This window comes from Felis catus, chromosome A2 (assembly GCF_018350175.1).
Source record: "Felis catus isolate Fca126 chromosome A2, F.catus_Fca126_mat1.0, whole genome shotgun sequence".
Lineage (NCBI taxonomy): Eukaryota > Metazoa > Chordata > Mammalia > Carnivora > Felidae > Felis > Felis catus.
Window position 1 is genome coordinate 87,905,804 of NC_058369.1, and position 18,268 is coordinate 87,924,071.

At 36.4% G+C, this 18,268-nt stretch overlaps 1 protein-coding gene across 3 annotated transcripts in view; it reads right to left on the reverse strand.

The window, feature by feature from the left end:
• SEMA3E (semaphorin 3E) overlaps positions 1-18,268 on the reverse strand; it is a 239,088-nt gene that overhangs the window by 94,322 nt on the left and 126,498 nt on the right. For all 3 annotated transcript variants that reach the window (XM_045052316.1, XM_011280354.4, XM_045052317.1), the window contains exon 2: positions 15,360-15,520. In XM_045052316.1, the coding sequence (XP_044908251.1) occupies positions 15,360-15,520 (161 nt within the window). The remainder of the gene's footprint in view (positions 1-15,359; positions 15,521-18,268) is intronic.

The window sequence follows — 18,268 nt, forward strand, 5'->3', positions numbered from 1 at the left end:
AAATACAAGAAATTACTTTTGATGCGGTAAAGTTGAATAAATGGGAAAAGTATAATTACTTTGAAAAACCAAGTGTCTAAAAGAGTTCTCTGTACAGATATTCCAATTAACTAGTGTAATGTTAGCTAAGAATAATAGTGGTGAGAATAATTTTAGAAAAAAACCCTTAAATTTAGAAACTGAGAGAAAAACTCCTGATGAATGTTTGTTAAATTTAAATACTAATATGGGATAGTCTATGAAGTCCCATAAAATATAGCTTACATAAATGTATCTACTTTTGATTTCTTTGGGAAATGGAAAAAAAGAAAAGAAAATGTTGTACCTCAAACCAGTATTGCAATCTTCCAGAGAAAAGTTTTTCTTTGTTTTTCAGGAAATTTCAGTAATCCTCAAATGAGCAGATTGCATGGGTCTATAAAGACTAAATACAGTCAAGCTAATCACTTACCATGGCTGAATACTGGAGTTGGCTTGGCTCTCAATCTCCGCCATAAGTAAACAGGTGGAGTAGAGTTCTTTCTTACACTTATCAGTGTTTTTTTCTCCACTCCACTCCTGTCACCAACAACTAACTATTCCACTAGTTCTTCACCATTTCGAAGGTAAAATACAGTCATGCTAAGGAAGAACCAAGGGAAAACAAACACCACGTAACGAAAGGCAGGGCTCATGGTATACTGAAGACTGGTTTGGGGGACATGAAGTTCACACCAAAGCAGTAATTTGCTTCTCAGTGGTGTGTAACAGTGGGAAGAGCATAGGCTTCTCGGACAGACACATTTGGTTTTAAATTCTAACTACGACTTACTGGCTTCATGGCTTTATTTTCCTCTTCCTTCCATTCATCCAATATATTAATGCTCAAGTGATCACACATACTATAATAGCAGTTATGTTATGCACATCTTTAGAGCATCTCTCACTGGCTCATACATTGAGTAGATTAGGTTTCAACAGCACAGTGGTCAATATTCTCCATGATCTTATCTCAACCACATTTCCATCTTTTTTTTTTAATTTTTTTTTTTCAACGTTTTTCTTTATTTTTGGGACAGAAAGAGACACAGCATGAACGGGGGGGGGGGGGGGGGGCAGAGAGAGAGGGAGACACAGAATCAGAAACAGGCTCCAGGCTCTGAGCCATCAACCCAGAGCCTGACGCGGGGCTCGAACTCAGGGACCGCGAGATCGTGACCTGGCTGAAGTCGGACGTTTAACCGACTGCGCCACCCAGGCGCCCCATCCACATTTCCATCTTTAACTCTCACTCCATACCCTGTTCCCACCCACATCCCCCCACTTCACCTGTGTTAGCCATGGTTATTAGTTATTATTTTAAACTACTCTAAAATTTCTGTTCTTTCCTCACTCTGTTCCCACTACCAATCTGTACAAATTAAAATTCCAAGTATCATTAAAAGTCCAATTTAAATTATATCCACTCCAGGAACCCCTACCTCCCAGATTTCGTATACTTTCTTAGCATTTTATTTAGACACTTATTATAGTTTCATTTAAACTGTGCTATATATGACAAATGTATGTGTATGTATCTTCTCCATTATATCACAAATATCTTATGGTAGGGATTGTTCTATTCATTTCTTCATTTTTCATATCCCTATGTGTCTTTCTAAAATGTAGTTGAGGGGTGTCTGGGTGGCTTAGTTGCTTGGGTGTTCAACTCTTGATTTTGGTGCAGGTCATAATCTTGTGGTTCATGGTATCAAGCTCTGCATTAGTCTCTACACTGACAGCACAGAGCCTGCTTGGGATTCTCTCTCCCTCTCTCTCTGCCCCTCCCCCACTCGTGCTCTCACTCTCTTTCAACATAAATACATAGACATTAAAAAAAATTAGAATATAGTTGAATGGCCCTAAAATTATGTAGGACTCTTTCACCTTACTTAGAAATGGTAGCACATTAGAATCATGTTCTGATTCTATATCTAGTTTACAAAATAAATTTTTCTCATGGAACATAGAAAACAGTATAAAAGTATTTTATTTTTATTATTTTTTAAATGTATATTTATTTTTGAGAGAGAGACACACACAGAGTGCAAGGGGGTAGGGGCAGAGAAAGAGGGAAACACAGTAGCAAATATTTAGATGGCACTTAGTATGTTCTAGGCACTGATTAGGCATTTAATAACTCAATGAATTGTCTCAGAAAAGCTGTGAGATAAGTATTATGATTACCTCTCTGTCACGGATGTGGAATAAGTTGCTCTAACTCACTCATCTTATAAGTGGCAGACTGGATATGGGAGCCCACAGCAGTTGTATGTACTCTGTGTTCTTGCTACCACATTCTAGTATTTTTCAAAAAGTGTAGTAATATCTGTGAGGGGCCCCTGGCTGGCATCCGACTTCAGCTCAGGTCATGATCTCACGGTTTGTGGGTTTGAGCCCCACACTGGGCTCCATGCTGACAGCTCAGAGTCTGGAGCTTGGAGCCTGGTTGGGATTTGCATTCTCCCCTCGCACTCTGCCCCTCCCCCGCTCACACTCTGTCTCTCAAAAATAAACGTTAAAAAAAATCTTTTAAAAAAATCTGTGAGTTAAAACAGTTAAAATGAAATAAAATGGAAAATTAATATGTTGGCTATTTTTGCTAACTTTCAAAAAAATATTAACTGTTGGTTAGCTAAACCTTATTCTAGAAATAAAATACTGATCAGAAAAAATGAGGACAAACTTTCAACCAGTAAAGAAACACAAGAAAATATACCAGACCTAACACTTCTTTAATGGTAAATTTAAATAAATGTGATAAACACAAATAAGGAAATAAATTTTTCTCATGGAACATAGAAAATATTATAAAAGTATTTTATTTTTATTATTTTTTTAAATGTATATTTATTTTTGAGAGACAGACACATACAGAGTGCAAGCAGGTAGGGGCAGAGAAAGAGGGAAACACAGAATCCAAAGTAGGCTCCAGGCTCTGAGCTGTCAGCACAGAGCCCGATGCGGGGCTTGAACCCACAAACTGCATGATCATGACCTGAGCAGAATCGGATGCTTAACTGACTGAGTCACCCAGGCACCGCCAAAATATTTTCAATAATTCTTAGATGCTATATGAAAAAATTTACCTTGTGTAATATCAAGATGGATTTTTATTTTGATTATTACTAGTTTTAGGTTACTAATGAATTTTATCATCACTCATCATTTTGAAATGATATACATTATTAAAATGTTTTAAAGTCACATGAAAAGTTTTTTTTAAACCTATTTTAAAGGATTGAATTACTACATAATTGTGTAAATACAGGGTTGATTCTTAAATGCTAAAAAGATACCAGCATAATTGTAGCTATTTCTTTTTTTTTCCTTTCTTGAGCATATTTTTGATATATCTAACATATTGAGAGGTTTTTTTTTTCAAATTGTTTAACTCTAAAAAAACCTTAACTCATTAATCTTGCGTGTATCTATATAAATCTTCTTAGATTTAAGTCCAATTATATTATATCACTGATTAAAGTTCAAAAAACTATGCGTTATGGAAAAGTAAAATTTAATTCTTCTGAGTGTCAAGTTGCTCACCAGAGAATTTAATAGTAACACAATAAACTATAATTCTCCCTGGTGGCCACATCTCGACTTCTCAAGAGGTACAAATTGAAGGTGGAACATGTGAGAAGAATCATACACATTTCTTTCCAAATGATCTACATTGGAAGTGCTTCCTCAATACAAAACTATAATTTTAAAACTAAGTACTAAATAAAAGACAGTTTAATGACGAATGTTTTAACAGATGAAAAACAAAAGCCAATTTAAACATGAATAGCCCTGGATTCCCATGGTTAGAATCCTATATCCCAAGTTAGACACTGTGGTATTCATCATAAATTGTTTTTAAAAGATCCAGGTTGCATCTACAGGAAATCACGTGAAAAGCATCTGCCAGGATGTTATGTCTTCCCCCTTCCACATTTTCTACTCATACTAATGTCCTGGTATTGTCACAATGTAATCAGAACATCTCAAGATGCTTTAATTTTTCACTCATATAATGGTTTCCTCTAATTCATTCAAAACTTTTTATACCAAAGGATTTCAGAAAAAGATAAAAGGAAAAAAAATTAATTTCATGGGAAGTTCTTGATGAAATCAGTTTCACCTAAGAAGTCTCACATTATCTGTAGATTTTATAGACCTTTGAGGAGAGCAATTGGCAGAAGCCACCCTTTTATGGCAGGTGTGAGGTTCCCACTAAATAAAATACAACATGAGATAAAACAAATGGAATTATAAAATTGAAATTTTCACAGGGAAGAGTATGATTTAACACGAGGAGTGACTTTTTTCAGTGTGAGTCGTAGGGCTTTTATGAATGTAATACAAATACAATAGAGCAGAATTTCATTGCAAAAGACTATTATTACAAAGTCTGGGAAATGCTATGAATGAAAGAAATCATAAAGCAAAACCAGTAACTAAAAAGACTATTAAAAACAGTAGGTCTATTAAATAGTAAGTTCTTATCCATTTCAAAACTGCATAGAAAAAATCAGTCTTACGTGCATATATACCCATATAAATTCTGATTATTATATATAAAAAAATTATTTATTTGCATCACATATCGGACTACTATTTCCTAGTGCTTACAGGAGCACATAATCCTTCCGCATTTCACAATCCTGGATGCACATACAATCACCTGAGAGAATTTTTAAAATCCTCACTTCAGCCAACGGGGAGATGCATCACAGCATATATATTATTTACAAAGTCCTCAGGCATTATTAATGTGCAGCTGAAGTAAAAACTACTGTCACACTGTAAACAGGATGCAACTTTGTTTGCCAGTGGGGAAGTGGGTAGGTGGTTGGTGGGGTTGGGGGTGGAGGCAGAAGGCAGACAAAATTAACCTTAAAGAAAGTAGACAATAATTAGTTTTTTTATGTGGTTCTGGCAACAAGTACAGTGGGATTTACAAGAAGGCAGACAATGAAGAAAACGTATTTACTGGGTGAATTCAGGATTAACAAGAGATACATTTTTCATTCTTTTACTGTCTATATTCTTTGAGTTCCTGTAACTTCAAACCAGAATATAACATAATACTCACTCTAAAGAAGCTATCTTATAAAGTACACTGGCAAGTAAACAGTCAATTTTAATCAAATGTAAGAATCAAAATCAGACCAAGGTTTAAGAAAGGGTTGGGAGAATCTTCAAATCTAGTTTAGAAATGAAAGGAAATAGTTTTTTAAAAAGTGGGTGTGTTGAAGGTTAGTCTGGGGAAGGAGACTGTGTAAGGACAAGGAGTTATTAAAGGACAAATAGAGGTGCTCAACATCAATAGTCATCATCAAACCGCAATAAGGTATCACTTCGCAACCATTAAAATGGCTATTAAAAAATAAAAAATAATGTGTTGGTGAAGATATGGAGTAAAGGAAACTCTTATGCAATGTTGGTTGAAATATCAACTGGTATAGCTACTGTGGAAAACAGCAGGGAAATTCCTCAAAAATTAAAACTAGAACGACCAAATGATCCAGCAATTCCACTTTTAGGTATATATCCAAAGGAAATAAAAAGAGAATCTCAAAGAGATATCTGCATTCCCATGTGGCCTTATTCACAGTAGCCAAGAAATGAAACCAAGTTAAGTGTCTGTCAAAGGACGAATGGATTAAGAAGATGTGGTGTCCATATACACAATGGAATATTATTCAGTCATGAGATAAAAGGAAATCCTGTCATTTACAACAACATGGATAGACCATAAGAGCGTTATGCTAAGTGAGATAAGTCAAAGACAAAATACTATGTGGTATCACTTAAATGTAGCATCTCCAACAGTCAGACTCATAGTAACAGAGAGTAGACCAGTGGCTGCCAGAAACGGGGAGTGGGGGGGTGGTGGTGGGCAGGGATGGACATGGGAAGATGTTAATCCAATTTCCAGTTATAAGATGAATATAAGATGAGTAAGTTCTGAGGACCTAATGTACATGGTGTTGATAGTGATGAATACTGTATTATACACTTAAAAGTTGCTAACAGAGTAAATCATAAATGTTCTCACTACAAAACAGAAATGGTAACCATGTGACATGATGGAGGTGTTACCTAACGCTGTGGTGGTAAATCATTTTGCAACATATAAATTTATCACATCAACATGTTATTTAAACTTACATAATGTTATATGCCATTATAACTCAATAAAATTGGAAAAAGTGAAAACAGAAGTGATGAGTTAGCAATGTGTTGGTGTGGACAAGTGGAGATTACACTAAAAAGGTAGGTAAGAGTAGATCATAAGAACCTATAACTGCTAAACTGAGAACTTGATGTTTATTTTTACTTAAAATTTTTAATGTTTTATAAGATAAAAGTTACGGAGCAAGAGCTGTTAACTATGGCCTGAGAAATCAGGAAATGCATAGCCTTCAATGAGAAAAAAAACACATCATTATGTATTTGCATAACCTCCAGTGGAAATTTGACATTTCTATCATATAAGTGCAAGAAATAAATCAAAGGAGTATTAATATGGAGCTTAATAACCAAGAGAAATAACAGATATTTAATATTACTTTAGAATTGTTATAAGTAGCTCATATTATTAATATTCATCAGTAATTTGGAATTACAGTACTGAAAAGACCAGCTGCTAGGTATTATTATTGTTGTTGTTATTATGTTTTAAAGTTAATATTTACTTTTATTTATTTTTATTTTTTATTTTTTATTTTTTTTAAATTTTTTTTAATGTTTATTTATTTTGGGGACAGAGAGAGACAGAGCATGAACGGGGGAGGGGCAGAGAGAGAGGGAGACACAGAATCGGAAGCAGGCTCCAGGCTCTGAGCCATCAGCCCAGAGCCCGACGCACGGCTCGAACTCACAGACCGTGAGATCATGACCTAAGCTGAAGTCGGACGCTTAACCGACTGAGCCACCCAGGCGCCCCTATTTATTTTTATTTTTTATTTTTTATTTTTTAGAGAGAGACAGAGCGAGAGCAGGAGAGGGGAGGGGGGCAGAGGGAGAAGGAGGAGAATCCTAAGCAGTCTCCAAGTTCAGTGCAGAACCCAATGTGGGGCTTGAACTCACGACCCTGGGATCATGACCTGAGCCAAAATTGAGAGGTGGATGCTCAACCAACTGAGCCACCCAGGAGCCCCTCTAGGTCTTTTTTTTTTTTTTTTTTAACGTTTATTTATTTTTGAGACAGAGAGAGACAGAGCATGAATGGGGGGGGAGGGCAGAGAGAGAGGGAGACAGAGAATCTGAAACGGGCTCCAGGCTCTGAGCTGTCAGCACAGAGCCCGACACGGGGCTCGAACTCACAGACCGTGAGATCATGACCTGAGCCGAAGTCGGACGCTTAACCGACTGAGCCACCCAGGTGCCCCTAGGTCTTTTTATTTAATATACAATTATGAAACTACATGTTTTCGTACTATAAAATGTTATTATTTTTTTAAATTTTCTTTTTTAAAGTTTATTTATTTTTGACAGAGAGAGAAAGTGTGAGCTAGGGAGTGGCAGACAGAGAGGGAGACACAGAATTCAAAGCGGGCTTCAGGCTCCGAGCCATCAGCACAGAGACTGACGTGGGGCTCGAACTCACAGACCATGAGATCATGACCTGGGCCGAAGTTGGATGCTTAACAGAATGAGCCACCCAGGTGCCCCCAAAATGTTATTCTTGTAGTGTGGTAGCTGTATTTCAATATATTCATGATTTGATAACTCTTTTCAATATTTTATTTTGTAATCCTACATAATGATTTAATGCATTTAAGGGTCCACAGACTTCCCCAGACTGCCAAATGGATCAATGACACAAAAAAGGTTGAGAACCCCTATACAAAACTATTATTTGTTGCTGATGTTATAGAAAGAGAGGAAATGATATTGTAGAAAAGACAGAAAATAACCAATTCTTAAGAAAAGTCAACAGGGTGCACTACAGAGCGCAGGAAGAAAGAATGGCACTTCATGAAAGGAAAAAGAGCACCTACCCCCCCCCCCCCCCCGTAACAAGGAGGGAGGTATAAAAGTCACAGAGAAGCAGCAGACTTGGTGATGGGACAGAGAGGATCCACCTGTTTGATGGTTAGTAAAAATGAAGGTTAGTAATCTTCCTGAAGAGATCATCAGGGCTAATCCATTGGAACATAACCCTAGATAGTGGCTGCAGGCCCCATGGGAAGTACTGACAACCCCCCAACCCAAACCCCACCCCAAGAGATCAACAATCAAGAGCTGGACTCATATCCCCACAAAATGCTCTGTGCAGCTCCCAATCTGACTCCACCCTTCCAAACCTTTCAAACACTTCAATTAAATCATCTCAAATGCCTGGTGTGTCTAGCAAAATCCACTGTAACTTCCACCTCTTTTTCCAGTGTCCTTTTACCTCCTTGCTTTAATTACACCCAGCATGTCCCTTGAAACTACTGTTTCTCAACCAGCCCTTTCTATTGGTAATGGCTTTTTCATTGTAAACCCACATGTTAAGGAAGATGATTTAATTGACCTTTCTTGTCTGTTAACTAATTAATCTTCACTCTCTCTAAATCTACCCAACAGAAATTTAAAACTAAAGAGTAGGGGCACTTGAGTGGCTCAGTCAGTTAAGCATCTGACTCTGGCTCGGGTCATATTTCATAGATCGTGAGTTCGAGCCCCGCAATGGGCTCTGTACTGACAATGTGGAGCCTGCTTGGGATTCCCTATCTCTCTGCTCCTCCCCTGCTCGCTCTCTCTCTCTCTCCTCAAAATAAATTAATTAATTAAGAAAATAAAACAAAATAATAAATGTAAAACCCTTGCTATTTTGAAGCTCATGTGATCACAACAATACTTGCTATCTTTCCTTGTAGTCATCCACCATCATTTTTTGTCACATGCTCATTAGTTGAAAGATTTTTTTTCACCTAGATTACTGTTTTTCTCTCCATAAGGATAAATCATTAGCTATTACCCATGCCAACTGGTGCCCTATCCTCTGATCATTCAATGATCTGGCCCTGGGAATCAACCTCAGCCATACACTCTGATGTTACTTCTCTAGCCCTCCATAGCCCAATATGAGAGCCATTAGTCACAACTGGCTATTGAGCCTTGGAATATGGCTACAAGCCAGGTGGCTTATCAAGTATCACTTCCCTGGAAAATCTTTCCCTGACCACCCTATCTAATGTAGCAACCTTGTAACTCTTGTCTCCCTAACTCTCTTTATTTTTCTTCACAGCACTTATCCCTATCTGATACTACAGTATGGTATTTTCTTTTTCTGTATTTTCTTTTTCCTTTTTTTTTAATGTTTATTTATTTTTGAGAGAGAGAGAGAGAGAGAGAGAGAGAGAGAGAGAGAGAGAGAGAAAAGCAGGAAGGGGCAGACAGACAGGGAGATACAGAATCCCAAGCAGGCTCCAGGCTCTGAGCTGTCAGCACACAGTCACATGTGGGGCTCCAACTCATGAACTGCGAGATAATGACCTGAGCCAAAGTCGGATGCCCAACCAACTGAGCCACCCAGGCATCCCATTCTTTATTTTCTTCAATATAATCTTTTATAATATATACATCCTGCTTCTGAAATAAAAATTGGGTTATGAAAATTATCATGAAAAAATAAAATCAAAAATAAATAAAAATGCTACTGTAGTTGCAAAGACAGTGAGGTATAAGGTGGGGGTAAACAAATGAATCAAGGGAAGACTAATGAAAAATACGTGGATGAAACAGACCAGTGGAAGGTCTGCAGAGTTTGTGGATCACTAGGAACTCAGACACTGCTAGAGGGAAGAGGCCTTTGTAAAACCACTTTCTACTTTGGAAAAATATTAGGCATTATCTTGTGCAGGTGAACATCAACAGTAATTAACCTATAACCAGCCATTTCACTCCAGAATATACGCCCTGGGGATATTCCTGCAGGAATGTATACTAGGAGATGTTTACCACAGTGATCACAGAAACATCGGTAAAACAAAATACTGGGTACCACCCAACTATCCTTTGACAGGTAATGAGTAAATTGTGCTATATTCATATGATGTAATACATTACATACAAGTCCAAGTGAATAACAAGAGCTTGTAACATTGTATCTAATGTGTGCCAAACATAGCTCTTGGTCCTTTACTTCCATTAACTCATTTTCATCCGCAGAGAAGACTAACACTTTTCCTTTCCAAATGAGGAAACAGAGGCATAACAGGGTAAAAGAATTTACCAAATGTTATAAATGCAGAGCCAGGATATGAACCTAGAAATTTAATTTGTGTTCCTAATTCACTATTCTATTTCTACAACAAATGGACTACATCAACAAATATGATAACTGAATCTAAGAAATAATACTGAATAAAACAAAAACAAAATAATCCCACAAGACTGTAATATACTATTGTGTATCATTTTTACATAGCTCAAAATAAGTAACTCTAAACAGTATACTATACAGGAAAAAATTATGATAAAATGTTTTAAAATAAAAATAAAAACAAAAACAGCCATAAAATACAGGGTAGTAATTGCCTCTATGTAGCAGAGGCATACGCAGGGAAAGATGGAGGAAGGTAAAGTAGCCTCTACAATGGGACTGGAGATAACTCTCATTCTTGACTTGGGTGGTGGGTTTACAGGTGTTAGCTTCAATATTATGCTTTATAACATGTTTATATTATTCATATGTTTTAAGTATAAAATATTGCATTTCAAAAGACATTAAAAGCTAAGAAATAAATACAAAGTGACAAAATAGAGAAAATGGGCTTTGGATATCCTCAAGGTGCTTGATCTCATGGGAAGAAGGAGGGATTTCATACTACATGGATACATATTTAAGGGTAGTTTTGTTTTTGTTTTTGTTTTTTTTTTCATGGTGGAGTCTGGATCCTGCTTATAGAATGATGGGCTAGACTTAGTGGTTTGACCCTCAGCAATTCTGCCTCTGAAGGGGGATCTGGTAATGTCTGGAGACTTTTAGATTGTCATGACTATGGGGAGAGTTCTATTGGCATCTTGGAGGGAGGCCAGGGAGAGCTAAATAGTCTACAATCCACAGGATGCCCTCTTCCCCAACTTAAACTTGTTTATAGTATCAATAGTACTGAGGTTGAGAAACCCACAGATGTATAAAGCAAAACAGAAAAGATTAAAAATATAGTACCAGGTAAATAATCGAGGGAGCAAGGTCCAGAAAAGATGAGAGGAAAGCTTGGCCCAGAGACTGACACACTACACCTTCAGAGCCTGGAAAGTACTGAAGCACCTTCATTCTCAAGTCCACTTCATTCAACAGAGGGTGCATGACATAGACCTAGCTCTAATTCTGCTGTTACTGAAAACAAACACTCAAGTCCTAACTGAAGTTTCACTGCTAATCATTCTGTGGAAACAGGCGGGGAAGGTACAATATAACAAATGCAGCAGGGGTGAAGTTACCTCAGAGCTAATGAAGCTTAAGCCTCAGGACTCCTTGCTGGTACCTGGCCCTTATGGGACCCAGGGAAGGACCTTAGCAACTTTGAAACTTATGTTTGAACAAGTCTATTTTCTGAAGAGGTCTGCTAAACCATATACACTTCAGGCCCCACAAAATGAGGCTTTACCCTTGAATGTAAGAAAGTTATTGAATTTAATAATTTGTGTAGCTACTTTTCTTGACATCCTTGTGAGATGGCACCCTGAAGCTTCAATAGCCACGTACTAGTCTGTTTAGTTCCCTAAGACACAGTTTATAAAATCCTACCACTCTCCTGCCGAAGGGTACAGTTAGGCCAAAACAATAAAGGAGAATAAGTACATGATTCAATTTCCTCTGCTCTAAAAGGGGGATCACATTAATGTGGCAAGCTGATACCTCTTGATCTTAGTTCTAAGTAGGAAACAACAGCTGAGGAAAATCATTAGGAGATTCTATGTACATAGCAATCATTTAGAAAGCCTGCTTAAATATGGATTCCAGGGACCATCTCCATGAGGGTTACATGATCCTGACCCAAGGATAACAATTTAAGAACCAGTTCCATAATGCAAAGATTCTTAATCTTCTGGGGTTAAGATCCCTTGAAGGATCTTTCCATATTTACATACTTAAAATGTTAATACAGGGGTTGTATTAGTTTATGATGGCTGTGGTATAACAAAACACCATGGATTGGGTGGCTGAAACAACAGAAATTTGTTTTATCTTAGTTCTAGAGGCTGGAAGTCCAAGATCAAGATGTTGGCAAGACTGGTTCCTTCAGAGGCCACTCTTCTTGGCCTATAGACGCCTGCCTTCATGCCGTGACTCACATGGTATTTCCTTTCTAGGCATGCACCCCTAATGTTTCTTTGTGTGACCAAATTTCCTCATTTTATAAGGATAAAAATCATATTGCATCAGGGTCCATCCTAATGGCCTCATGTTAATTTAACCACATCTTTAAGACCTTATTTCCAAATACAGTCATATTTGAGGTACTGGGGGTTAGAGCTTAAATATATGAATTTTAGGGGACATTCAATCCACAACAGAGATTGTTCTATGGATCCCATACTTAGGATCCCTAGCTTAGATATTCCTTCACAGGAAATCAGAGCACGTAGATGATCTGAGAGAAAAAGAAGAGGGCCATATGGTGAACACCACAGTTAGTGGGGGAAAGACATCCAAGCAGAGAGAGAGAGAAAAACCACTGAATTTGACTGGAAAGAGGAGGTCATAGATAGTCTTAGAAACATTTGCGTGTGTGTGTGTGTGTGTGTGTGTGTGTGCGTGTGTGTGTGTGTGTGTGTAATATAAATACTATACATATGTTACATATATAAAGAGATAGCATTTCTTTTAAGAACTACTGAGAAAATAAAATTAAAGATAGTAAAAAGCAAAGAGTATGTGCTTCCACTCCCTCGTACAACTACTAAAATGACAGTAAAGGACACAGTCCAAAAAGGACAAACAGAACTTGAGTAGAGAAGCCAAAGAAATGTCAGCAACATTTTGGAAGTTCTACGACATATGGAAAAGTGTTGACTGGCTTTGCACACTAGAAAAGCTGAAATCTAAATGCTTGCAAGGTGAAGGGAGCCAATAACCAAGCTGATTCATGAAAAAGAACTTTAGAAATGCTCAGGAATTCAAAGTCTACGGTCTCTCTGAGAATAGGAATGGTGGGTGTGGGTGAAATCAGGAGAAATGGTCCAAAGTTTGTACAATAAATAGGCCAGAAAACCGAGGGAAAGAGAATCAAGAGGAAAATAAAAAGAAGGAAAAACATTTAACAAATAATGAACATTTTCCAGAGCTGAAGGCCATGAGGCCTCCTGTAGAAGGCCCAATGTGGATGAAAAAGATCAACTCTAAGAGAAATTTGAGAAAAATCTGAAACACAGAGGTGCTTGGAGTCAAAATTCAGGGTTAGGTTTCAGGAAACAGGTTACATACAAAACTTAGAAATTAAAAAGGCATCAACTTCTCAGAAGCTATACTGAACATCTGAAAACAATGGAACGATATCCTCAAACTTCTAAAGCCAATGATTTTCATTGGAGAATTTTATACTCACCTATCAATTGTATGTGAAGTTTGAATAATATTATTTTGAAACATAAAAAACTCAACATTTTACTTTGACTCCTTATTCAACAAGTTACCAGAAGGCACACTTCCCCAAAAGGTCGTAATAAACTCAGAAAGAAGACTCTACAAATGAGAGGGAGAGTGGATGCTCCAGAATAATGGTGAAGTTAAACCCTGGGATGCTAAAAGAACCAGAAAGGATATGTCTAATTTAAAAACTGGTGGGGGGTGGGGCGCCTGGGTGGCTCATTCGGTTAAGTGCCCAACTTTGGCTCAGGTCATGATCTCACAGTTGGTGGGTTTGAGCCCCGCATTGGGCTCTGTGCTGACAGCTCAGAGCCTGGAGCCTGTTTCAGATTCTGTGTTTCCCTCTCACTCTGCCCGTCCCCTGCTCATGCTCTACCTCTCTGTCTCAAAACTAAATAAACATTGAAATAAAAAAAAACTGGTGGGGGGATGGGCTAAACAGGTGATGGGCATTAAGGAGGGCACTTGCTTCAATGAGCACTGGGTGTTATATATAAGCGATGAATCGCTAAATTCTACTCCTGAAATTTAAAAAAAATCTTGAAACTAATGAAAACTGAGAGACGGAGAACAAGTCTGGTAGAGAGTTTGGTGTTTGGTGAAAAATTAGTGAAAGTAATATAAAAATCTAAGCGAATAGAAAAGAAAGGGTGGGGATAATATTTAATCTCGGGATAAAAAAGAAGTGGGATCGATTTTCCTAATTATACTAATCTAAATGGTTATTACTTACTGAAAATTGTGCTATAGCTAAATGAGGGGACAGATAACTGGGGGATGTTGGTATAGTGCAGAGACATTTTAGCTATAGTACTGGAAGAAAAGAACACTAAAGTCTTCATCTTTCTTAAGAGAAAGTGAACAGATACTGTCTAAAATCAATGGTGTCAAGTAAGAACAGTATTAGAAATGTTATTTAGAAAACGGAGGTTAAGAATGAGAAGAAACAACAAAAGAGTTTGAAATAATTTTCTCTAGGGTTTAGGAACTGGCAGAGATGAAGGGATGCTGTTTTTCATCATAAATTCTTTTAAGTGACTTTAAAAACTACGGACATTGATCATTTTGACAAACATAAAAGTAAATGTGTATTATAAAGAAAATGTATTATGTAATATTTTTATGCCAAAAAATACTATTGTCTAAATATTTCTGCATGTTTTAAGATTGATTTGGGTCAGAAAAAAAAATTCAGCTCAACTCAACTCTGTATAAACACAGACTCAAAGTGCTGTCTTTCTCATCACAGTTAACCTTTGCTTGAAAATGCTGGGCACTTGCCTATTTTAATACACTTCAATCCATCGAGTTTAAGGAGCATCCACCTGAATCAATGATATTACCAACAGAACATCAAGGGCTAGCTATATCAAGTTCACACAGCCATTCGTTAGGCTAGGGTTTTTGTAGTATAAATCCTAGATGGATTGCTGGTAAAAGCACGTTCGAACCAAATTCAGATCTCAGGACAGTGGGTGTGGTGACAAGGGCCATTATGCAAAGACTAATGTCAAACACACTAATCCAAAGTCTTCTGGGAATACAGAGATCAGTGATGTGCTAGAAAAGTTCATTCTTGATAATTTATAAATTTCTCTCAAAATGATTTCATTTTCAACGAATACTTTATTTCTTTCAAAAAGTAATCACTCAGAATATTAAAATGGCTGACAATCAAAAAACTAATTCAAGTAACACCATGCAGTAAGTTATCTCCCTCACCCCTTTCTCTCCCTCCTGATACAGTCTGATGTTTCCATACCTCTCGATAGCCATTGCTGATTTGTTCCAAACTGAGAGAATATACAAGATCCTTGCCTCCCACAAAGAGTCTCTCTTGATATTCATCCAGAAGCATTGCGTGGAGATCAAGAAACCCAAAAGGACTATGAAAGATTGATGTTCGATTTAGATCCAAGAGTTCTGAAAGGCAAAAGAAAATGTTCACTCAACAAGTCACAATACCAATACCTTTGTAACACTTTTATCACAGCTCTATTGTCATGCCTATTGGAACTATATAGTTAACATTCATTTTATGACAAATGTAAAGCCTTTCCAATTTATTAATCAAAGGATTAAAAATATGCAGTGCTTCACAATACCATATTGAACACTTGAAAGTTGCTAAGAGAATAGATCTTGAAAGTTCTTATCACAAGAAAAAAATTTGACGTGATGTTATGGATATTAACTAAACTTGCTGCAGTAGTGTATCCATAATATGTACGTATATCAAATCATGTTGTGCACTTCAAATTTATACAATGCTACATATTAATATTTTCTTGATAAAACTAGAAAAACTAAAAAAAAAATTGTTCAACCAGTAAAAAAAAAAAAAAAGTGTAACTGGGAATAAATTTTAATGTGCACAAAGTAAAATCTTTTATAATTTTGTGACTCTAAAATAAGGTAAATAGTTTATGTTTGTACATAAAGAATTATCTTTCACAATCTTTATGTAAAGTGCTATGTGGAAGAATCATTCTATTGTGACTTTTATACTTACTTTTCTATGTGTAACAAACATTCTAAATATACAAAAAATATTCTATTTTTTTCACAAAAAAATCTTCTAAAAGTGTGTCCATTTAATTCCAGATGAACACCAACTCACAAAAAAAATGTATCTATTGAAACTAGTTTTAAAAGTCACATCCATAATCAATTAATTACTACTGACCTTTATTTTACTGATAGAGAAACTTAGGTGCCCAGAAATTAAATGACTACCCTATACCCCTATACATACATTATTACAACAAGAGATCACTCAAATTATACATATACACATGCCATGAGGATTAAAGTACAACCGATGTGTATGTCATCACAGAAAGTCCTGTAGACTGAGAATCTGAAGAGCCACATTCAAGTCTTTGCTTTGCCATTAACTGCCTGAGTCACCTTAAACAATCACTTAGCCTCTTTATTGACTGATGGTGAGCCTGGCTTCTTCACATGTTAATCGCCCTTCTATATTCAAAATTATTAATTCTTTGACTAAACTGCATTTCTAGAGTGGAGGTCATAAAAATACTGTAAAAAAAAAAAAAAAAACAACACCCAGATATTTTAGAGAGTCTTTGAAAGTGCAGTATAAAACCTGTATTTTTGGAAGTTTAACAGATTGAAGGAGTATAATTAATAAGTGTAAATATCACATGTGCCATATTTAAGCTTACTTAAAGGGAAGTAGTTAAAACATTCATTTATGACTTTTCATATATTTTAATTATTATAGGGTCTAAGAATACTTTTTTTTAAGTTGTAAGGAATTTTGGATCTTATTTTGATTTATTTATATTGCCTCAGAGAAATTGCTGCCAAGATACATTTGGATACATTAAATTGAGTATCACACACATGATTTAGGCAAAAAGTCAAGAAATTTCATCACTTATGAAGACACTTCTAGAATAATTCCTCAAGTCACATTAAGTTTTTGAATTTAGAAGACCCAAATAATAGACTATCATTTTCTTTAAACATTTTCACAAAATGAGAGAAGTGTCCTGAGTTGCTTCTTCAATTCTCCACCTTGACCATCACCATACAACAGAATAGTGCCAAGGACTGATTCCTAGGATGTTCAAGCATGTCAGTAGATACATTATTTCAGAATCATGATACTGACCAAAACGTATCAATGCGACAATTTATATTTTTCTTATCAATTTCCACAGGCATAAATCCTTACTGTGATCCTCAATTTTTGCTAAGACACAAACTGCCCTTCTTAGCTGTCTGTGATTCTCTGACAATCTTGACTTTAAGTCAGAAAAGGTCACAAGTATCCATTATGAGTAAATATTTGTGTTTTAAACGTGTATCTACATATATCTGGAATAATGGACACAGAGGCATTCTACAATAGAAACATTTTTTTTTAAGGCTATAGATATTTTATGCTCTAAGATTAACTCTACTTTTCTACTCGTTTGATTATTTAACATTCCTCTTCCCAAAAGGATCTGAGATGACTTATACATTCAACTGAACCAACAAATTTAATGCTAGAGGTATCAAGATGAAGGGGGAAAATAAAGAAAATAAGACTGGAATTAATTTTATTAACTGAAAGTTTTTATTTAATATCCCTATACATTGTTAAAGAAAATAACAAAATGGAACCCAGACTTCCTAAACTTCAAAGTAAAAGTCACCATAAAACAATAGAAAAACTGTATCAGGTGCTTAGGAATGTTGCTTGGTGTGATGGTTAATCTTATGTATCAACTTGAGTGGATCAGGACTGCCCAAATACTTGGCTAAATGTTACTTCTGGGTGTATCTGTTAAGGTGTTTCTGGATGAGATTAGCATTAATTGATGGACTAACTAAAGCAATATGGGAGGACATCATCCAATGTGTTGAGGGTATCAGAAGAACAAAAGGTAGAGGAAGGAAGAACCCACTCTTTGTTTGTTTGTTTTGTTTTTCTACCTGTCTGATTGAGCCAGAATATCAGTTCTCTCCTGCCTCAGACTGAGACTTACATCATCAACTCCCCTGGTGCTTAGGTCTTTAGACTCCAACTAAACCATCATCTTTCCTGTCTCTCTACCTTGTTGACAGAAGCCTGTATGACTTCTCAGCTTCTGTAATTGCATAAGCCAGTTTCTCATTACATATAAATCAATCAACCTCTCTCTCTCTCTCTCTGTC